Source organism: Maniola hyperantus, chromosome 4, assembly GCF_902806685.2.
Source record: "Maniola hyperantus chromosome 4, iAphHyp1.2, whole genome shotgun sequence".
Taxonomy (NCBI): domain Eukaryota; kingdom Metazoa; phylum Arthropoda; class Insecta; order Lepidoptera; family Nymphalidae; genus Maniola; species Maniola hyperantus.
In genome coordinates this window covers 6,041,186-6,065,279 of record NC_048539.1, presented here as the reverse complement: position 1 = coordinate 6,065,279, position 24,094 = coordinate 6,041,186, and the positions used below count along the sequence as shown (strand labels likewise).

The 24,094-nt window shown below is 37.5% G+C and overlaps 1 protein-coding gene across 10 annotated transcripts in view; it reads right to left on the bottom strand.

Annotated features, from left to right (window-relative positions):
- The window catches only part of mtd (TLD domain-containing protein mustard), a 114,437-nt gene that overhangs the window by 25,110 nt on the left and 65,233 nt on the right, over nt 1-24,094 (bottom strand). Inside the window, exons 8-22 of one of the 10 annotated variants that reach the window (XM_034985454.2) lie at nt 22,265-22,368; nt 21,603-21,796; nt 21,076-21,148; nt 20,464-20,622; nt 20,063-20,155; nt 19,075-19,311; nt 18,209-18,391; nt 17,517-17,708; nt 16,790-16,929; nt 15,406-15,492; nt 12,818-12,942; nt 12,147-12,309; nt 11,462-11,600; nt 10,535-10,588; nt 7,745-7,837 (exon numbers count right to left, since the gene is read on the bottom strand). In XM_034985454.2, the coding sequence (XP_034841345.1) occupies nt 7,745-7,837; nt 10,535-10,588; nt 11,462-11,600; nt 12,147-12,309; nt 12,818-12,942; nt 15,406-15,492; nt 16,790-16,929; nt 17,517-17,708; nt 18,209-18,391; nt 19,075-19,311; nt 20,063-20,155; nt 20,464-20,622; nt 21,076-21,148; nt 21,603-21,796; nt 22,265-22,368 (2,036 nt within the window). Of the gene's footprint in view, nt 1-7,744; nt 7,838-10,534; nt 10,589-11,461; nt 11,601-12,146; nt 12,310-12,817; nt 12,943-15,405; nt 15,493-16,789; nt 16,930-17,516; nt 17,709-18,208; nt 18,392-19,074; nt 19,312-20,062; nt 20,156-20,463; nt 20,623-21,075; nt 21,149-21,454; nt 21,573-21,602; nt 21,797-22,264; nt 22,369-24,094 lie in introns of those variants that run through there. The other 9 variants (XM_069498205.1, XM_069498206.1, XM_069498208.1 and 6 more) reach the window with 9 other exon arrangements.

Genomic DNA, 24,094 nt, shown 5'->3' with positions numbered 1-24,094 from the left:
GTCTACGTATGTAGGTTTGATTTCAGCGTGTATTGAGACCATCGTAGTCGGTTTTTAGTTCTCAACTTTTTTGTTGAAGAAAACGTACAAAATTCCGTAAATAGAAAACAAACAGCGGAATAATTCCAGAAAGAAGGACAAGGTTGGTTTTCTATGTCAAATAAACTTCTATTGGCTATAGGTACGTGTTTAAGGTCTTTGAAAGGGTCTATATTCTACGATTCAGTCGTAACTTTTTATTCGCCCTTGCGAATACAAAACCGTTTTTTCTTGTATTTATCTAAGCAGTAATTTTATATATTTTTTTTTCAAATAAATAAGTACATACCTACTACTTTACAAAATTGATTTTTGAAGCGTTTTCAAGAAATATTTCCTGTCCGTTAAACGACATCATCCAAATTGTGATACTGATTATTACTGTTGTTGTATTGAATCATTTCCTTTGTACGGGGGAGCATTCAAGTTTGGTATTTTGTAAGACAGATAAATTGGTATTTTTTATCTGCAATAGCACGATCGATGAACTGACAATAGCATAGGTACTAGGATATAATAACATCTTGTGCCACGATTGTATTACGGAAGCGATATAGTAAACCAAATATGCGAAGATCTATTACTCGGGAACAATAATACCTATAAGCATTAACCTACCTAGCCTTCTTAGTACTATGTCCTCATTAAAGGCCGTATTATGTTATAGTTATCATCATAAATCACAAATAATGTATCTATTAATCTTATAAAAGGGTAAGAAAAAAACATTTGATTTATAAAACAAATATATAAAATTAATCAGGATAAGTATCTATGTGTTTTAATTTGAGTAAGAACAAATTTTCATCGGTCTTTTGAACTATGTGCCATTGCCATTTCGGCTTCGCAAGTCGCACTCGTAACCCGTTGAGCTATGTCGGTTACTTTGGTAAGATACCTACTTCGATTTCTGATTTTATCACGTAGACTCAGAAACTTCGAGCATAGCTCTCTCCATCGCCCGCTGAGTGACTTTAGAGTTTTCTTATGAAGCTCATAGTTACATATAGCGACTATCTTTCGGATCCGTATGTCTTCACCGGCAAACGCACTGTTCAAAGACTTTGGTCTTCAGGTACTGATGAATTTCTGTCGAGAAGACATCTCGAAGCTTCCCTAACGATGCCCCATCGAGTTGAATACGGATTTTTTTGAGTTTAATTGGATATTCTAACAAGAATTAAACTCCGTTTCAAAATTTAACGAAATACTATCTTATCTATTTATTGATCTACCAACAAACATTATTTAAATGAATAAAAATATAACAATGTATTTCCATTTAATTGTTTTAAGTACAAGAACGCTTATTACTCTTTATCATTTTAGAGTTCACTCTGAGTTTACTACATATTTAATGTGTTTATATCACTGAGTATAGATTTATGCCATTTTGATAGAGAACCAACAAAGAACTTTGAGATCTGGTGCTTATCAGCTATGCATTTTATCATATTACCCAAAAACGGTTTTATTGCATGGCAGAATATATTATTTTCACATTTTTGTTTTTTTGATCGGCCTTTAACTTTTACTGCTGTATACGTATACGTACTTTATCATGTCATACCTACCTATTATGATATTAATAACATTGTTCAGCAGTTTTAAACTGCTGAACAATAAAGATAAAGTAGAGCATGTATAATGAATTTTATAATTCATTTTAAAGTTTTTTTATCTGTTCTACAAAATATCCAACACGCATGATACCGTAGCCGCCATGTTAATTCCGATTGTGACGTCACATGGATTGCAATTGTAATGTGTTTTACTAAGAAATCACCGTTGCTTACCAATCTGTGTGACGTCATGACAGCTCATGAACCTAAAAGACACTTTTCAAAAAAGGGTAAAATACCCTATTAAATACGTAATATATTAAATGCATAGTTTACATTGCAAGCTACAATGCAAGGTGCTTCCGAATGACAGTCAGATCGTGCTATTGGCTAAAATGGCAAGAGTAACTAAATTCAGTAACAACAATTATTGTGATTGCAATATTCTCAATGTGACCATCACACTTTGATGTTAACGAGGACGTTCAGGACTTAGTCAATGAGACAATGAACTCGAAAACTTATGTATGAATGTAACACCTTCAAAGAGTTTAAAGATCAATTCATTTGTAATCCTGTCAACGTGTGGGTAATAAAGCAAAGAAGGTCGGCTCGCATGATGCGTTTTTACTTAACAGGTATAGTGACGCAAATGATGATAATAAATGGACCCCCCAATAAGGCTTACCTACCTACTTAACATAATTTTTCTATGACAATTGACAATAAATAAAATGGTTTAGCAACGACTCGTTATAATATAAGGTAGAGCCTATGTCCGTCTTCGGGATGCGGGATGCAAACTATCTCTGTACCAAGTTTCGTCAAAATCGGTTAACAGAATCGGGAAAAGTTAACAGACAGTCATTATAACCATATTAGTGGTGTCAAATACTGTTAAACTTACATAATATAATATCAATAATTGTTATTAAAATTTATTGATAAATAAACACGTTAAAAATATAACACTGACTAAAAAAAAAAAAAAAAAACACGATACCTACCCCACTTGATTTCATCTTACTTTGAAAATTGAAAACACTACTTTCATGAACACATTTCAATTTATTTTTGGTGATGTAACCAAACGAGTCGCAGGGAGCCGCTGGATTCAGGCGCCGCAAGACCGTGACGTGTGGAGTGGAAGTCACTCCAAGAGACTTATGTCCAGCAGTGGACGTCTATCGGTTGATGATGATGATGATGATGATGACGTGACCAGAAATTACGGTTTTCAAATTTTACCCCTTGCGTGTGCTTTAAAACCTAGGTACCTACCTACCTGACAAATTCATGATGAAGGTCCATGGGAAGTACCCTGTAGGTTTCTTGACAGACAGACAGACAGACGGACGCACAGACAGACGGACGGACGGACGCACAGACAGACGGACGGATGGACGCACAGACAGACGGACGGACGGACGCACAGACAGACGGACGGACGGACGCACAGACAGACAGACGGACGGACAGACAACGAAGTGAGCAAAATAAACTACACCATCAAATTACCCGAAAAAATAAACTAGCAAAAAGTCTATGAACGCGCACTATCGTTAATCGAACAGTATCGGTAATAAACAGAAATAACAAAAATTTCGACTATTGTATTATTTATGTATCAAATCAAAGCATCAACAAAAATAACAAAATTATTTAACTTATTTATTAACACTTCGTAGGTATTCGATGGGAACAACAAAATCATTTGATATGCTAAATTTATCATCATATCGATGTGGTGATATTTAACATTAGTTGACTTGCTATTTTTAACCATATTCAATGCATCGGTATTTTTAGCGCATGACGTAATCGGTCGCAATCGGTAGGTATATTGTCGTCGCGCGCGCGTTTTGCACCGCGCGCCCCCTTCGAAATTTAATTTCCTGGAATCTTCGCGCTACCTACTTAAGTACCTACTGCAGCTACTTAGAACGTAGGTATAGGTCCTAACTATAATAATTTGTATTTTTTGATTTAATAATATTTTTTTATTTAAAATTGTTAAGTTTTAGTATCGCAGTTAATCAACAAACTTTAATATGTGTTAAATTAACAGGTTAATAAATAAATTGGTCACCTCTAAACCATATCCGTATAATGAAACCAAGTTGTTATAGTGAAGGAAGTATATCTACCAAAATTAACTAATTATTGTTGAACAATTTTTTGAGAATCAAGTAAATAATAATTTATTATAAGGAGTCCGTTTTTCGAGTAGGATTATACTTATATTGAGATTTGAGAGTAAGAAAACGAGCATACGAGTTTTGTTAGTTAAATGCAGTAAGATTACAAATAACATGGGGTTTCCGACGCTATTAGAAAATGGCATTGTTTTCTAAACATTGCAATCTGAAGTTTTCCTTAATACCTTCATCCATGTATGACACGGCTAGAGATTAAACCCAATGCTATTAGACAATTAGTGTAGCATAACGTTGTTCAATAGCGGCGAGCTGGCGGCCTGGCACCTAACAAGAGCTGATTACATGACCGCCTGAATTACATGACGACCATTGTTCGGCTGTTCTCCACGGTGTTTACTGTGTCATTTCATTCCAACTATATATTTTTTACCATTTTGTAAATTACAACGATATACCTAACTGTGTTATTGTAAAGTATATTTCCCACATGGTGAAAATAAAGTCATGTTGGAAATATTATTAGAATTACTATAATTCCCGCAAATTGCTAATGCGCTGGAACCATGTCTCATTAATTACGTCGAAATAACGTCATTTTGACGTCAGCCGAAATAAAAATATACCATCAGCTCGAAATTTAAGACTAGTGCTGACGTCACTAAAATGGCGGCCACGCGTAATAGCAATTTGCGGGACTTATACCAATGTACCTAAGTAACAATTTATTGCAAAAAAAATCATCTAAAAGTTATAAAAAAGGCAAGATCGTCTAATTACTTAATTAAAAAGAATTCCTAAACATTTATTTATGGTCTCATAGATTAAAAATAATAATGTATGGAATTGAAAATTAGTAATCCAAAAAAGTCGAAAAGAGCGAAACAATGTTAATTTTTTCTTATTTTGGAGAAAGCATGACAGTTCAACAATGAGAGCTATTGGGAGAATTAAAGTTTTGTTCGCTTTGTGTTTTTTTTAATATCTTTATTTTAAAAGGGCTGTTATACACTACGTATATGACAACCCTATCATCTCTACATAGTATAAAATAAAGTCGCTTCCCGCGTCTGTATGTATGTATGTATGTATGAACATTGAACGCGTAGATCTTTTAAACTACGCAACGGATTTTAATGCGGTTTTTATCAATAGATAGAGTGATTCAAGAGGAAGGTTTATAGCTATAGTTTAATTCTCAAAAAATTAGAGATCACTAGAGAAATTGAAATAATGTGAATTAGGTCGGAAAAAATCCTCTCATTTGAGAGTTTCCGAGGCAATGACACCTCAATGACACCACATTAGTATCTACATTGCACCCATGCGAAGCCGGGGCGGGTCGCTAGTACCTTATAATATAGATTAACTTAATTCGCTTTATGTTAATATATTGCGCCACCGTTATCACTTATTATATCATATACCTATAGTTTATTCATAAGATCGCCGTGGGTAGGTATGTGACTAACAGGAAACATTCATACTACAGTTTCTTCAAAAATAGTAATGTCATTCCGTTTTCTACAGTTTGCGCAATATGCATGAATCAGAGTCACTATAATGTGCATTCATTCGCACTACAAAGGATTACCTACTTATTCAAATACTTAACGTGACTTGGCATTTTTAGAACCATCTTAACCATTTGCTACAGCAGCGTTTAAACTGTCGTGAGTGATATTCATTATACAAATATTTAACATATGAGATGAATCGGTGAAGCCGATAATAATGATATATATATTTGTTACATTATTTATTTATCGAAAACAATAAAAATAGTTCAATGCATCCCAATTTCTTATCATGTAACATTGACTTTATGTTCATAATAAAAGTAATGTAAACAACGCCTAGCTGTATTATAATACGAACCTACGCGTGTGCAAATAAAATTATATACATTTTCAATATAAGTATTTCTTAAGAAAAAAAATCCAGTAATCACTCCTGGCTCTTTTAGTTTTAATCAAAACCACTTTAACAGTTTTTACTTGTGCCAAGTAACATTAGTATTCTTTTAACAATCCGAGCGATACATGCATCAGTGCTTAGTTCTAGAAACGTCTGTTTTTGTATCTAAATATAGCTAAAAATGCATAAACTTATCGATGCTTTTCAAGGGCATCTTCATATTTCAGTGCTATTCTTTAAAGTTGGGTACTCATATGCGACCTGTAACCGACGCCGTTGCAAGACAGCGGCGTTGGATCACTGTTTTATGGGGCTGAATTTATCGTATTATTGCTGTAAGAATGCATTTTAGCGCCAATAGTAAGAGAGTGTCAGCCAACCACAGGTGTGTTGCAATCGTCACAAGGTATAACTATTAACTATAAAATTTTGGCGCTAGGGAGGGAGGTTATAGAGAATACGCGATGACCACGATTTTGTTAGTTATATTATTATTCAAAGCATAAGTTAAATTAAATTATTGATTAGAATTTTAACCCGACAATAGGCTACTTGACTCATATCTAATTTAGTCCAATAAATGATTATTTATTATAGTATTTTGCTTAAGACAACGAAATATATGAATAACAATTATTAAAAACGCAGGATGGATATATAAATCCAATTTAAAAAAACACAGTTTTTATTTTTATTTGAAACGCAGAAAACGCTGTCAGCCATGATGTGACGTCATTAAATATGTAAACAAAGAAATGTCATCCCTATGTCACGCGTGGACTAACGTAGTATCCACATATATAAAATTTCAAGTCCTGACTAACTTATATATCAACGCACAACCTAAACATCTAAACAGCTGGTCCTAGATACATGAAATTTGGTGGGTGTGTTCTTTGTAGGTAAAGAGAAGGTATCCACTAGGAAAGGATTTTTTGAAATTCCACCCCTGAGTGGGTTAAATGGGGGTTTGAAATTTATGAAGTCCACACGGGCGAAGTCACGAGCATAAGCTAGTTTTTATATATTTCTAAAAACTCATAGTAAACGTAAAAAATTATCGTTTTCTCTTTATAAATTGAATAAGTTATTAAGTAAGACTTACAACAAAGTGATCTTTGCAAAAATAAATTTGGGTTGCAGTCGTTAGTGATTTAGGATCTCTTTAAGCAAGTCTTCGCGTGTTACGTATATTTATTTCACTGGGCACTCTAATCCACAACTTTCCTGTGGTCTTTATCGATGCGTTTTTACGTTGATATCATTATCGTTATTATCGTTATTTATCGTTATTGTATCATTACATTCTCGGATGATACAATAACGATAATTACTATATTTTTCATGTAAACTAGTATGGAAGTCATGTTTATTAAACTTTGGGAGGTTATGCTGTTGTTTACAAATGCATGACGTCAGAGGACAGATAATCTATCGGCCAAACATGGCCGACAGTGTTTTCACCTGTCTAAGAAAAATATATTTTTGAATTAAAGTTTTACGGTTTTTAGGGCGCAAAAAAATATAGTGTTAATTTTTTTGATCTAATAGGACAAATATTAACCATTTAAGACCTACTTAAAAAAAGTGTCAACTAGCCCATTGCAGACGTTCCGCACGCGACAGGCTTTGTGAACGACGTGCGTCGTACATTGTATCATAACAGGAGTCTTGCTCACTAATTTCTTAGCAAAAAATTCTGTTATTTTCAGCGAAGTTGAGGCAATGTACAATGCACATTGCACATGACAAAATTAACTTACACTACTTTAGACTATACGCACACAATGAAAATAGGTACACACACAGGAACGTGCTATCAGTACACGACGACATCGCGTCGTTTTAAATAACGAATATGACTGCTGGGAAATGTATAATTTGATGATTACTTAACCAAAAAGTAAAAAAAAACGAGCCTGAACAAACTCGTTTTTTTCCTTTTTGGTTAAGTGCTTAATGTTTGGGAGTACTAATATACAACGGTTAAAATACCCGTCGCTAATGAGTACCCGACTTTTCACTACAGACAAGACATTCGGGTAAGGTCTTTAGAGGTCAAGTGAGTACCTCTGGTTGGGGTTCCTCGCCGAGGGAGTCGCCCAGGGCTTCAGCCTGGCTCTTCATTATAGAATATACTTTCACGTACGGCGCCTTCAGCAGCTACGCGCAAACGCATAGTTAGTAAATAGTCTGGAGTTATCGTTATTGTCCATGCAATATTGAATATACGAGCGACGTTAGGACATTAGGGCACCATTCTCGCACCGGTCAGAAGACTAATATGAATGAATTTGTCAAGCAAAGTTCAGAATATTACTAAGAATTCATTTGTTTTTTCGGAATAGTGCATCAAGGTCCTTAATTATTGCTATTATTGTTTATCATAAGGGTGATTGCGCACGGCTGCTAGACTAGCGAGAAGCGCATTTTCCATTACCGAAAATTTAACTGACGTTATCAGAACGAGGCAGCGGCATTAGCTGCGTCAACAGAAGTCACTTTAGCGCCGACCTCTGCTGACGTTAGACTTCGTTCACCCGGCATACAGTTACCTCACGTTTTTCGCAAAATCATTAATTTTACTAAATACGTAGTGACGCAACACTGAGTACATAACCGTTGACACGGTCAAAACTGCGTACAGTACGCGGCAGAAAATAATGTACATCGACCTATAGAGCATTGTCTCCATCGTTGAGACCGATAAAAAGTAACATAGATATGAGTGACCGAGACAACGCTCTACAAAGCCGAAATCTCATTCTAAAGGTATTGTACATTTTTAAAGTGAAAACTGCTTTAGGGGCGTTGGACGATTAAGGGCTGGGTAAAAACTTCAAGGTCGCGTTACCGACATGCTAATGTAGCTATAAATATGACGTATTGCGTGTGTGATATGCGCGTTTAACAATATTATTTCAAAGTTTTAAGGTTTCACTGCTGTCGGCAGTCCCCATAATCACTGACTGCCAACTTTTTGCAGTACGTACAAAAAACGTATGAATGATTCTATCTATACTCAATGTATACGCCACTACGTGTTCGGTAAAATTTTATCATGCAAAAAACGCGCAGTGCAAATGCCGTGTGAACGGTGTCTTAGCATTTCATCTGCGCGGTCGATACGGCCCAGTCGTGCTTTCGCATTTTCAGTATTGACAAATGGTCAGCTCTTGTGATACTTGGGGTACATCGTGGCATGCAATCACCTTTATTGAGTCTGAGAGGTGAATATACTTGTAAACAGTAAGTGTAGGTATCTATAGTACGCGACAGGTTGATTTGGCGGTCGGGGTCGGGGGTTGGCGGCCCGCACACCCACCACGCTAATTGCGTATCCTGTCGCGAACTATAACTATATGTGTTAACATAAAGCGGAACTTTATCTTTGAAAAATACATAATACATATTACTTACGATTACAATTAGATATGATTGTTTTCGACGCTTTTATATGACATTATCCCAATTAACTTAGATAATATCTTATCGATTACTTTATTAAGTTATTGCCGATTGTCAACAGAGTACAAAAGGCGTGCCAAAAAGTTAGATATGATCGATAGTAGGTATCTAATCTAAAAAAAAAATACCTATCTTGGGCATATTGTGTTCGTTGTATTTATAATTTTAATTATTTTTTGACAACAACTTGTACCTACTAAAATTTTGTTTGATGTTCGGTACTTCTACCTACTTATTCTTTTTCTCAAATCAACAGTAGGCAATATTTGATACCAATAACATATTTTCCTATTACAATTTTGTAGTAGAATTATTTTGTAATAAAATAAAGATTGTTTACCATTATTATTTATATTTCGTGCATCCTAGGCCGTAGACGACGGCCCTAAATAGTTGCAAACATTCTTTGTATAAGATAGCGAAAGCTTTGAATAAGTTCTGTAGTCACTATAGTCACGTATTGACTATAGTCACGGCCGGTCAAGTTCATAGATAGGCCAAATCAACGAAATTCATTCTATTAAAAATATGATCGAAACAAAGCGAAATAAATACTTATCTATACAGAAACTGTTCAGATAAAAATAAGTCAGAGGCTTCTATAGATTATAATTTACAAATAGATCGCCTCATGTTTCATTTATTATCGGTACTATTAGAGAAATTTCAAACTAGCTTGCGGCTCACTTGAAATTAATTCATAACTAATATCAGCATTTCGTTAATAAATTTAAAATTTCTAAATTCCAGCATTTGTTTGATACCTATAGTATTTTGATCGAATCGGATAAGGATGCCTGTCCATTGGAGCGGGAAGAATGGAGCTGAGCGGGAATGAATGTGCTCCGACTAACAAGATCAGCGATCTCCATACTACTGCTCGCGACAGCAAGCTGTAAATGCCTGATATCCATCCAGCGAACTACATAAACTATGTAATTTGTATTTAGATATATGCTATATATGAAGAGGTATAGTATTGAATATTTTAGGAAAGTCAACTACCGAATTTCTCATGTTCAATGTGTACTGCATTGTGATGTGAGGTAAATGCATGGTCGTTCGTTTTGAGTGTATAAATCAGAAAGGCGCTGTCAATTCTAGAATAAGGACGCCAATTCTAGAATAAGGACGCCAATTCTATAACTTTGTACGACCAGTCATCCCCAAACAAAAGACATATTATCATGAGTTTTGTATGGTCGATAATGGCTTTTGGGCAAAAATAATATGCTAATACAAAAGGCAAGATTAGATCATGAGATTTGTATGGGGATGACCGCTCTCGGCTCTCGGGCAAGAACTTTTAAACGTCAAATAAAGAATTACAGAATCAGGGTCAAGGAATGATTGTAATGACAATTTATATGTTTAACTAAAAATAAAACTTACCTCCCAAGACTCCCTTGTGATGTCCGAGACATCGCCAGTACTGCCAGAACGTTCCTACAAAAGAAAATTCAAATTAAAAATCATGCGAAAAATCTATGTTATACTTTTGTTCGTAACAATATGTTAGGTTACTATTTAATATATTATTACTCTGTAGTAGGTATTGTGTAGTACAGTTGCTAGTTAACGTCATAAACCAAGATTCTGAAGATAAAGGTCTGAAATCAAGTATTCTTAGAGAAATTAAAAGTCTTCCCGCATCCAAGAACCATGCTGGTAAAATATTTTATCGAATATTCTCGTATAATGAATATTATAATGTTAATGGTAATCTTAAATTATAATGTAAACCAGACAGCGTTATCTTGATGAGTTGATGACTGATGATGGGAGATAAAGATAATTTGTTGAGGAAGTTGTTAGATGTTTTCTTACTAATTTCTATTTACGTGATTTTTAATACTCAAACATCTGTAGTTGGGAGCTATATTACCACTCACATATAAATGTCAAAGGGTTTTTGATTGTCTCTTAATCACGCTGTAACGGAGCAGCGCGGCAGCGGATTGATGTGATTTTGGTTACAGCTAAAGTTCTGGAGCTTCAAGTCTTTGATTTTCCGGGAAAAAAGGCTACTCGGCACGGGATTTTTTTTAAATCTGACATCCTTAAGTGGTCGACATCACACAGAACGTTTTTGCTCAACATTCTGCTACGAAATGCTAAGGCGTGAAATGCCCTTCCGGTGTCCGTGTTTCCTGCCACGTATAAAGAGTGAATACGCATCTTCTAGGAAAGCGCGCTCCAACCTAGATCTAGTTTGGAGAGAGCTTTCATAGAAGATGCGTATTCAGTGCTTGCTTTTTACTAAGCATGACTGTCGTCAAGTGCAAGTCAGCTAGTGACGGGATAAGGAGAGGAGATAACCTTCTGGCCGGGCTTGCTGTCGTCATCGTCCCACTCGGTGTCGCTGTCGATGAGCTCGTAGCCGTGCGCGCTCACGTCGCGCAGTGGCCCGTACCGCTCGGGCACCCAGTGCGTCAGGAACTTGAATAGATCATCCACCCTACAAACAATAGTAATAACCTCTAAACTGACAGGTCTAAAATTCTTTTTCGCTGAGAGCATTATGAAAGGCGTGTATTTAAGGGTATGTATTTCTGACAGACAATCTATAATATAAAAATGAATCACTAAATGTGTTGATCATCGCAAATCTCGAGAACAGCTGAACCGATTTCGCTAATTCTTTTTTTATAATATTCCTTGAAGTACCAGGATATCTTACGGAGAGAAAAATTTAAAAAATTTGAATCGAATCTTGTATCGAATCGAATATGGTGTTTAGACCTACACTGAATAATTTTTAGTAGTGTTAGGTGGATTGTTGATAGTGTGTTATGTGAATCGTTTATAGTCTGGATACGCCCTAACCCTCTGACGTTTGCTAAGAGTCTATGGTTTTGGCATAGACTCTAGACTCTATGGGACGCTTGGGATATGAATAGTTCATTGTACTGACTTGTAAATTAATTAAATAAGAAACAGTGATTAAAATGTATGTTAAAGTATATCAAAGTGGTTTTCGTTTTAACAGTAGGTATGTCCTTACCGATTTCTAGGGATGCCGAACCAGTACTCGGGCTTCATGCGTTTACGGCCGTAGGACATTAGCGGCGTGGAGCGAGGCAGCGGGCGGCCGGCAGGCTTGCCCATGCGCAGCCTCAGATACAGTGGGGGGTCGTCGCTTGGTCGAGCTGGACGCGGTATTAATTCTGAAACAAAAACAATTTTACTCATTCTGTTTTTCAAAGTTTATAGACTAGCGCTTGGCTGCAATCAGACTTGCTGGCAAGTGATGATGCAGCCTAAGTTGGGGCGCGCTCACTTATAAGATGCCTATTCGCTCTTGACTTAAATGTACCGATATTAAAAGTGGAGGGGAAAACTGATGTCGAAAGAACGTTCCATATCGTAGCGGTTAGAACTAGAAACGAAGAGGCAAACCCTTGGAATTTCAACCACTTGCGGGTGCAGACTTGACGATGCCTTGCGGTACGATAGTAGAAATGTGAAGGAGGAACCACGCCAAAAAGTGCTTGGGCACACTCCGAAATATATCCTTTAGAATACCGAAAGACAGGCGACCTTGACTCCATAATCATTTATCACCGGCGGATCCCAGTAAATTGTTAACGCATCATTTAACATTTTAAAAGGTTGGGAGTTTTTTAGAAAAAACGCCCTATATTTATGTAAGGGAAATAAATAACAAATACGTACTGTCGAAAGAGGCAAAAAGATCCGGCATGTCGTCCACTGAGACCATACTGCGGTAGTCTAGCCTCGGTTGTACCACGCCAGTCGCTTTGGGATGAGAACGACCGAAACCGCCGAGCGAGCTCCGCCTAAACATTTTAACTTTATTAAGTTTCTGTATGATTGGAAAAGTACTAATCCATTGCGCATGTAATATAAGGTTTATATAAAGGCCTGAGACACTGAGATACCCTGAACTGCTTCTTTTTTAACGACAGAGCAACGGATATCTTCTCTATCACTCAGCATATTTGTAAAAAAGTTTACTAACTTTTATTTATTTCAGCAATTGGTGAAAAAAATTCAAAACAATAATATAACATTAGTAGATAATTCAATAGTAGATAGTTCAAGCCGGACGTTTTTATCTGCACCTGTAAAATAACACTGAAAGAACTATATAACAAAGAGGACAAATTCAGTTTAAGAATCTAAACATGCCAAAATTTGTAAAAAAATATATCAAAAAAGTGCCAATAGGATGACAGTGAGTGGGAATGATAAAATCACAATAATTGAACTAGACTTATTAATAAGGTTCACACTAGTAAAATGAATATAAATTCAGCCTGCAAATAATACTGCGCAAATTGATAAGAGACTAGCGATTGTTAACGTTCCCCGTAGAGCTGGATTGGACTAATCCGCTCGCATCTTCCTTCTATACCTTTCTGTCACTCGGAAACACTGTTCATTTAAGTGAGAAAGATGGCAAATGCCCACACTCTACAGCATTGGCAGGCCTATTCTTTCCCAATATTGGTAGGCCTATTCTTGCCCAAGCTAGGAACCAATCCATCTTTTAAAAGTGTGGATATATGTAATCTCAAATCAAAAGTGATTGTATTCGTTGCAAGCCCAATATAACCAGATGACAATAACTCTCCTGGGACCTAGCAGTAAGCCGCAGGACGGCACGCCACAGCGATATGAAGCCAATATGGGAACAATAAGGAAGTTGTTAAGACAGATTAAAAACAGACGCATGATATTTCGTTTATATCTAATACAAACATTTAATACACTAATGAGCAACTATCCAGAGCGTGTTTCTTAAAAACACCATAAATTACGCTATTCGTTCCAAAGGAGGTAGGAAAAGTATGCTCCTTTTATCCCGAAAAATTAAAGAGTTCTTACGGGATTTTTAAAACCTAAATCCAAGCGAACGAAGTCGCGAGCTATATCTAGTAATAACGAATAAATCTAGTATCAAACCCAGGCGAGGTTATAAAAATAACAAGTGACATTTTCCGCAGTGTTTCAGATTTCTAAAAACGCTAAATAGTCACTTTTAGCGTTCGTTAAACAGGCAGCACAAAAGTCCGATTAAAAAAATCTACACTTTCATCGGAAGGGCACGAAGAGCACCTTTTATGGGGCTTTTAAGGAATAAATACACTTTGGAAAGTTTCTCATTATCTTGTATCAGTACACGAAAACATGCGTCTCTTTTAGAAAAATTTAAAACAAACAGTAATTTCACAAGAACAATAGGTTGGTCTAGTCTAGGAAAGCGTGTCGAATCGGCACACCGCCAGTGCAATAACAATAGGTAACAAACGGGACACTTTTTCTAAATAAGTAGGTATCTAATTTTTCATATTTCTAATATTCCTAACACATATACATCATGCCACTTAGCATTATGTTCACATTTAAAATTGAAAAACTTGCAAATTGGATCTTGGATGGTCCATTATTCAAAAAAATCCTTCAAACTTATCAATAAATTTAACTTTATATGTTGAGTTGACTTAGTTGAGTTGAAATATTAAATTAGGTTAGTCACTTGGTTCATTTGAAATTTGAATTTAGGGCGAGAATCAAAATGTTCCATTCAAAAACCAATAAACACAACGCACAGTAAATAACAAACACATGTCAGTGGGCCTAATAAATAGTAAGTATAAGTGGGTACAAACAGGAGGCTAAACGTATTAGACCACATTGACACATACTGTACAAAAAAGTTTTCGAAAGTGGGGAAAAAGTTTTGGTCTATGATAAAAAAGTATTGTTACATTATCCTTATTACTTTGTACTTCTTGATAACGTTGATAGATGGCGAGATATAGAACACTATGAAGTCAGATTAAAATGGACTTTTTAAAGTCGTTTATTCGACGACGAGGCGACAACTCGACGACGGCGACGAGGTGGTGAGTGTCTCGAAGAAGTACCTCCTTGTCCGTGTCCTCTTAAGCAGCCTCCTGCTATCTAGATCGTTCTGCTTCGCTTACAAGGCCGAAGCAACGCTAATACAGTACGGGCCTTGAAGAAGTTCATTTAGTACGACCAATTTTTACTTTTATTTTGGGGCGCTGCTGGATATTTAGACGATGGAGATATGGACGAACTTGAACCTTAAAACGAAGGAATTCAGGTCCATCTTACACTGACGTTATAGTGTTTTGATAATCGAAATGTATCCAGTCGGTCGAGATTTGTTTTCACTTATCCTACAGATGTATCAATGTGGCCTGGACAGATTTCCTCAAGGCAACACATATCGGAGTGGCACATTGATTCTGAGCGGTGGGCTCACGTACCCAGACAGGACTTCATGGGGCGCCTCCTCTGAAGGCGTTTTACTCAGGAACAAACCAGTACCAAACTCCACTAGGTTCATTGGTGAACTGTTAGCCAATGAACGAAGCGGAGTCAGCATATACGGTACATCCCGGTTAGCATCCATGGTAGCAAAGGGAAAATTTAGAATGGCAACATTATTATTTTTTTAATCTTGAACGTGCAAGTGTGCGTATGGTTGGTAGGATCGTGTTACAGATTAGGTTATAAGAGCACCAGGATTTACTTTATTAGTAAAATACTACGTGTACAGAATAATGGCTACATATAAAACATTCTGGTAACGTCAGGAAATGTGTTTATATAAAACGTAACTTTGCATAACATTAGTCTTAAAATGTGAACAAAGTACACGTCATAGGTCAGGCGAGTTGTGTAAACGTAAAAATCATAAAAAGAAACGGCTAATTAATCAATACTTATATAAAGTTAATACTTAAATATTAAAATAAATATCGATAAGTCATTCATCAATTTAATTTTGTGCAGTATTATTACTTTGTTAAGTACTTATTTGAAAGTATTGTGTTTTACATAACAAAAAAAGCAACCTCATTTTGCTATGATCTGCTAGAACCAGATAGATAGATCTGTATTGTGTTAGTGTATTTGGTTCCAGCTGGTTATGACCAAATAAGCTAACGTATGCATCACTACTAAAAAATAACGCCTGCTTCAATCCAATATTGTGCGTTACTTTACTTTCTTACCGTTTCAATTACTTTAACTACGTAACCTTTATTTATATAGGAACTATAAATGCATTATTGTACGACAAAATTTTGCTCAGATAGAAAGAAAGGCTTGGACAGCGCGCAAGGCAGCGACGCGTGACCACCGCGACCGTCACATCAAAGAATAGTCCACGACAGGTCGAGATGGCAATCGAGGAGGGAACGTCCCGCACAACTCTCGTACTAATCCATTGCGAACGAGCGCGGTTGATCTCGACCTGTCGCGTACTATAGTTCCTAGAAGTTGAAATACAAGAAACTGTTTGAAGACGTTACACTGCGACGACGCCAAGCCGCGCTTCTGCCGATCATGTCATTCCACAATGAGTAACGGAAAAACAAAGAGTTCCTGCGGGCTTTCTAAACAACCGAAATCCAAGCAGACGAAGTCGCGAGCATCAGCTAGTTTATATTAATATTATAAGGAGGTAATATTTGTTAGTTTGTGAGTTTGTATGTAGGAGATTATCCGGAAATAATGATACAATTCTGAACATTTTTTCATTGATAGATAGTTACATTATCCTCGAGTGATGTAGGTACAGGCTAGGCTATAGGACGAAGTTGCAGACAATAGGTAGTATAAACCATAGAGGAAAGTGGTGGTTACCTGTTGAATACTTTGGAGAACACGGACGAGGAGTTATGGCTGTCTGCGGAGGTCGGCAGCGAGTCGGCCTGCGGCGCGGGCGCGCCCTCGCCCGTCAGACCCTCCACCCACGACAGCGGGTACGACAGACGTTTCAACATCTGCCAAGGGAAAATACGTAATCAAATCCATATCCGTACCATATAGTAAGGATATTACTAGGTATAATACACACAGCCGAAGCCGTCTAGACAGAGCAATCGTGCGGTAAGTGCGGGACGAAGGAGCGACCCCAACTGACCTACGTAGTTAGGGCTCTATGTTGAAGGGTCGCCGTGGTCATCATTTACCACGAGACCAAAGGCGTCGGACCACTGTCTCTCTTTATACTGTGTCCATACTAACATTAAAAACGCGAAAGTGTCTGTCTGTCTACTAGCTTTTCACAGACCAACCGTTTAACTGATTTTGACGAAATTTGATACAGAGATAGCTTGGATCCCATGTGGACGGACAGAGGACGTTATATAAACCTAAATTCATTTGGACGAATTCGTGGGCACAATCATTTTTACAGAGATGGCTCAGATCCCGGAGAATAACACTGAAATGATTTTAAATTCATTTGGACGAATTCGTGGGCACAATCTATTTTTACAGAGATGGCTTACATCCCGGAGAATAACACTGAAATGATTTATTAAATAAAATGAAAGCCAAGATTGACATACACGACATAAAAATATACCTTGTTTTTCTTATCAGGTTTTCCAGGATCTTCCTTCTGGTTTCCATCGAGCGAGAAAGACACGGCTGCAGGCTTGCGCACCGCTCTCTCGTTCTCACCCAGCGGCGGCGCGGAGAGAGGTGGCTCGGTCCGCGGCAAACATACTGGCGGTACCCAATCCGCGGAAAGAACTATATCTGCGTCACTGTATACCTGGAAATTCACTGATTCTTAAGACATATCCACATATGGCTTTCTAGAATTTCTGTCTGGTGGAAGAGATTTAGATTAGCTATACTTAATATTAAGCTATATAAGAAACAAAAGTTTCAGCCACATTTTACATCTGACTCCACGAATCTGAAACCACGAATACCGAATCCGCAAATAAGAAACATGGACTGTACATAAAAAATGATCAAAAGTGAAATAGTTTAACATTACTTACATTTACAAAAACATTACAGACAGTAAAATATAGACATTTAAAAAAAGAAACGAAAGGAAAACAGAGACAGTATAATGGAGAAAAGTAATCAACAGAAAAGAAATCTTTCGAAACAGAAATACATATTAATTATATAATAAAGGACTTAAGAAACCGACACAACTATATATATGAGGACAAAACAAAGACCACCAAATTACAGACAATGTAGATATCGCTGGACCATGAACCACAGATACATCATAACCGAATGCCCCCTTCTCACCTCGTCGGTTGAAGGACAAGACATCATATCAACGTCGTGTCGATCAACGTGGAAACAATTCAAAAACATGGACTCGTACATCGAGTCGCGGTGCCAATCGTACATGAAGGAATCCATCTCCGGGATTTCGTATATGGTCTCGATTTCATGGTAATAATCCTGGTGATCTAATGAACAGCGGTCCTAAAATAATTCATATAGCTCAAATAAATGCCCTTGTGTAAAACTGTGATGGGCCAAATTGTGCCAAAAATTAACAAGGTGTAAGTATGATGCAACTTGCAAATTGCAAATCAAAATAGATTTGAGGTTCAAACTTCGAAGGATTTTCAAACTCATTTCAAGCTCAATCTTCGCTCAAACTTAGGAACTCTCAGGTTATAAAGTATTAAGGGGATCTTAGTTGCCCCTTAAACCCCCGTCTACCACGAATCTACCCTGATAGGTCCTGATTACAAAGGCAAGGAAGTTCCGAGGCACGATCGGTATTGTTGCCAGAATCGGGATAGGAGAGCTCACTGTGTGAGCGGAATCCACTCGTTCTCTGGTTTTAACATCTCGTGTATCCTTAGCACTAACGGCATGATCTTCAACGGATCCTTTTGCGACTGACGTGTTACGTATTGAAACTTGAGGTAAGGCATAGCATTCCTTCCCTCTACCTGTCTCTGTCTCGCTCTGCACGCTCTTCAAAACTAAATCTTTCGCGAATTACTATTACAATCTAATTATGGAGAATCTATTCCCCCATTTACAGTACATTGTAGCGCGAGCCATGGCCAGGCTCATTTGGTCACGTGACGCGAATGACCTATGAACCCCTTGCGCCACCCGTTGCATTATTTCTGTATTTTGTCGAGACTTACCTTCTTTGCGTTAGTGGGCGTAACGTGCAGTAGTGGTTCACGGATATCGATCCCAGAGTCGTGGTAGGAAAGTTTCACTAGGTGTGCCGCATCCCCCCGCTCCGCTCGCTCCTCGGGCTCCCCCTCCCCCTCCGCGTCTCCCTCGCCCTCCACACTACCCGCGCGCTCCTCAACAGAGCCATCCGCGACCGACGCTTCCAAACTTTCCTCTTTGCCGTGATCTGCGCTTGACGACACCTGTGGCAATTAAAATAATATAAAAGCCTCAATAGCTCAAAGGTTAAGGAGCGGACTGAATTCTGAAGGGTCGGCGATTAAAACCCCACCCGTTGCACTATTCTCGTATCCACTCCTAGCACAAGCTTCACGCTTAGTTAAAAACTAGCTTTTGCCCGCGACTTCGTCCGCGTGGACTACACAAATTTCAAACCCATATTTCACTTCCTTAGGGGTATGATTACCAAAAATCCTTTCTTAGCGGGTGCCTACGTCATAATAGCTATGTGCATGCCAAATTTTAGTCCAATCCGTCCAGAAATTTGAGCTGTGCGTTGATAGATCAGTCAGTCAGTTAGTCACCTTTTCCTTTTATATACTTTTAAAATCTTGTCACACATCTTCTTGTCTTATAAAATTCATCCCAAGTTTTCCATCTTCGTATACCTCCTTATTTTACTAAAGTCAAGAAACATTTTTTTAAATAAACAGTTTGTATGGGTTACAAATCAATACCATGTTCCATATTCAAGCAAATAAAAAAAAATTGATAAAAACTTAGATCCAAAAAGTTGCCAATGATTTGATGTGCACATAAAATCTAAATCAGACTTACTGGTAAACGTATTTTTAACTGCATAATCAATAAGAGTTTTTCATGAAAGAGTTGAGACCTATAAAAGTTGTCTTCAGCAGTTCGCAAATCCACACATCCACACGCAGGATTTCTATCCCATGCGTTACTGAGGGTATGCAGCAAATAAACTCTCACCTCACTTCCTTGGTCGATGGACATTCTATCCTTGCTCGGGATCGCCCAGTGATGATCGAGTAAAGATTTCCGCCTGTCCTCTGTCGTTTGCTGCTACAATAAAAACAAGCACATTTTACACATCAAATACATACTTATGTACCCAATTAGTGTTTATTTAGCAGTTTTTTATCCATTTTGCGATTAACGAGACCTTTCCTGTTCGGTGACCTCGGCAGATGCAACTCTATTAAAACAAACTAATGCTTACGCGTCTGCCAATCCGCACATGGCCAGCGTGGTAGACTATGGTCAAAACCCTTCTCACTCTGAGAGGAGACCCGTGCTCTATATTGTGTAGTGTGTAGTGAGAAGGCGGTGGGTTGATCATGATGATGATGATGATGATGATGAATGCTTACGTGGATAGGTGTGGGAGTGACGAGATCGCGGTCAAATGCCTTGGGGAATGCAGCGCCGCCCCTTTCCTCCGCGTCGAGAGACGACGGGCGCTCTTCAACTCCCTCGCCGCCCGCGCCACCGGCCTCCCCGGCCGCCTGCAGCTCGGGGAATGTTTCGTCCTGAAGAAAAAACGATTTTACACCACCCGAATAAGGAAAAATTAAGCTGTAAAGTGTAAACAGTGAACGAAAAAGCATAGAAATATTTGTTCCAATATGTCGTAACGCAAGCTCTACCGTGGCAGGTGGTGCATATTATACTCTATCGCACTCGTCTTAAATTCAATTGTAGCTCCCTGTCACTTTCAGTCGGCCAATGACGGCAGCGGCCAATGATGCATGCCACACCATACAGGCCTGTTGCAATTTACGCTAGTTTAATTGGTTGAAGTTACGTGTTTAACAGATGTGAAGTTGTGGTTCTATTTTCGAATAATAATTGTTAGAAACGTGGTTTCTATTCTTTGTCATTCGGTGTAAAGTTTATATGGACAAAACTCTCGAATAAAAAGTAAGTTTTTTTTACGATTTACGGTTACTGAACAGATAATATAAATAATAATTTAAACTCACTTTGACTAGAAGGGAATCCTTGCCGGGCGAGTGCTCAGCTTTATTCATGTAGTAGATTTCAGCTGTCTCGGTTCTGTAAATCACAGTACGTCCGTAAATAATTATTAGCAAAGGCTAAAATGATCGCGATAAAAAGTTCAAACACATCAATCATTACTTCTAAGCATTTAAATTGCATTAGTTTTGCTCAAACATGTTAATTCTGTACAACCTTGTACAGAATTTACATGAATAATAACAAAACTTTGAATCGAACTTTATTGCCTCGTCAGTAGCAAGAGTCGATATTCGTTAAAACATCTTTGCGGAGTGAGCCTTTTGTAGCCGTACGACTCGGGCCCGTGCTCCATCACCAGCAGAAGATATAAGATTATCTCACTTGTGTGCGCTGTGGTCGGGGCCGTGCGTGCGCATGTCTGCGATGTCGTAGAAGATGGCCGCGTTGACGACGTACTCCATGGGGGCGATGACGCTGTACGACTCGGGCCCGTGCTCCATCACCAACAGAAGATATAAGATTATCTCACTTGTGTGCGCTGTGATCGGGGCCGTGCGTGCGCATGTGTGCGATGTCGTAGAAGATGGCCGCGTTGACGACGTACTCCATGGGGGCGATGACGCCGTACGACTCGGGCCCGTGCTCCATCACCAGCGTGTCCGACACGTTAGGGTCGAACATCACTGCATTTGGTGTAACTAGCAATACCCCGGAAACAACGCCCTACAACAAGAACAGTAATGTTATTATTTTGACGACCTGTCTGGTCCCTACAGTTTTACAAATGAATTTCCAGTCTCCAATTGGCAATTTGGCAATTTATAATTTCTAAATTATTTGTAGTTGGTTCGGCCAACTCTTGTACCCACCCTGCCTGAAAAACAACGCCGCCGCGATTTGGCATTCCCATAAGGCAATCAATCGGTGCCTTATTTGATTAGAGTTATTTGAAATGAATTTATTATTAAGTTCTAGAATTTATTTCGAATTGTAGGATTTCAGTTACAAAAAATAACAATATCTAGTCATCCCTAAAATTATTAAGCATTTGAGTGGAATTTGGAGCTCAAAAATGTTTAATATTTAACCAGTCCCCCAGACTCAGAGCAAATTGTCTTAAAATTACCTGACGCATACGAAAAGTATTTTATTTAAAGAAGTATTGTAATAGTAAGGGTTGATTAGATTTACCTGGCCATCCGTTATGTGCCGTACATTGATCTTCAGGAACCGCTGTGGGTTGCTGCTGCTGGCCGGGGTGTCCGGCGACACGGGCCGCAGGTTATCGAGGATCTCTGCAAACATCATACCCAATGTAGAGTACAACGGTTAACACTTGACCCTTAACACGAATACAGAAAGACATTCAGTTGAATATCCCTAAAGTATTTCACAACACTTTCAACCAGATTTTTCAGCCGTTGTTTCGAAATAAAAATATGATAATACTTTTATCAAGGTTAAATTCATTATTTAAATATTTTTACAGTCAGTACAATCTTTGAGACCAATCGGCAGAGGACTTTAATAGTGACTACCTTATTGCGATAAATTTTCAGCAATCGCTGAAATAGCACTGAGTCACGATCGGTATCATATTTTTCTTAAAGCACGTGAAATGGCGCGTTTTTTCAATATAATCACTGAACAGATAACAAAATCTTACCTACATATAATACAACAACAGAATTACACTTTGTTTACAATTTCTATCTTCGATAAACCTGCTAATTCTGTTGTAGTCTCTAAACTAAATTGACAGGTCTAAATCTAGTGTCATCATTTTCCACGAGGAGCATTATTAAAGAGATAGCAATACATTTAGACCTGTCAATTTAGAGTAGTGATTATGTACACAGGATTAGCCACAAAGCTTAGCTAGGCGTATGTATGCAGTATGCGGCTATCGGTTATAAACTTTCTCCTCTACGTTTTGATAGTGAATATCGATTGGATGTTGCTGCATTTTCTTATTAAAAGTTTTAAATATTAACATTCATATTTTAGATCCAGTTGTCCTACCCCGGCTTCGCACAGGTGGGCTTACCTATTCCAAATTTTAATGTATTATATATGAATCCATACACCAAACTTTCTTGTGAAATGCTTTGTATGGTAATGAAATTCGTATTGAATTGCACTGAGAAGTTTAGGTTCCAATTTTTTTTACTGAAATCGAACTTGTTACTAATAGCGCAGAAATGAAATGTAAGTATACATGTATTATAAATATTATAGTAAGCAAGTTTAAGATGCCACTGTGAGCTCTTCAAAAATAGATACGCAAATACATAAGTTTTTATACGTAACCACGTAAAATCCTTGAGGTAATACTCAGTTTTTGTTAAGAAAATCTGACTAAATGACGGTGCGGAAATACTTATAAAATGTGTTGAATAACACAGAGTATTCGCACTTTAATTATTGAGATTTAATGAGTATTTTGTATAAACCGTCCAAGCATCGTTCATCCGATTCAGTTGAAATTTTGCACAGTTTTTGTTGGCACTTGATTTCTGACACGTACAATAGGTAGCGTGTGTATGTTGGTTGTTCAAACAAATTAAAAAAGAATAAACGAAACTCCACAAGGCATGACAGGCATTATTTAGTTCAGAATAATAACAATAAACGAAGGAAATAATTCTATACATTTTCGGTATGAAAAATTAACAATTATACAACTTCTATCTGTAAATGGTAAGTACTACGACGAATACCTAATTATGTAAATAAAATTTTGTAGATACATATAAACTACTAATTTATATTTTACTGAGCTTAAACTGGAGTTCTTTTTATTGAATACTATATTTTATTTGTATATAATACTTCAGTTTATTCAGCTTTAGTAAGTACGTACAACCAAATTGACAATAATTCTCGATTACAAATAAATGTACGTCGATTATTAACCGACTTCAAAAAAAAAAAAGATTCCGACGAATTGAGAACCTCCTCCTTTTTTTGAAGTCGGTTAAAAAGGAGGAGGTTCTCAATTCGTCGGAATCTTTTTTTTTT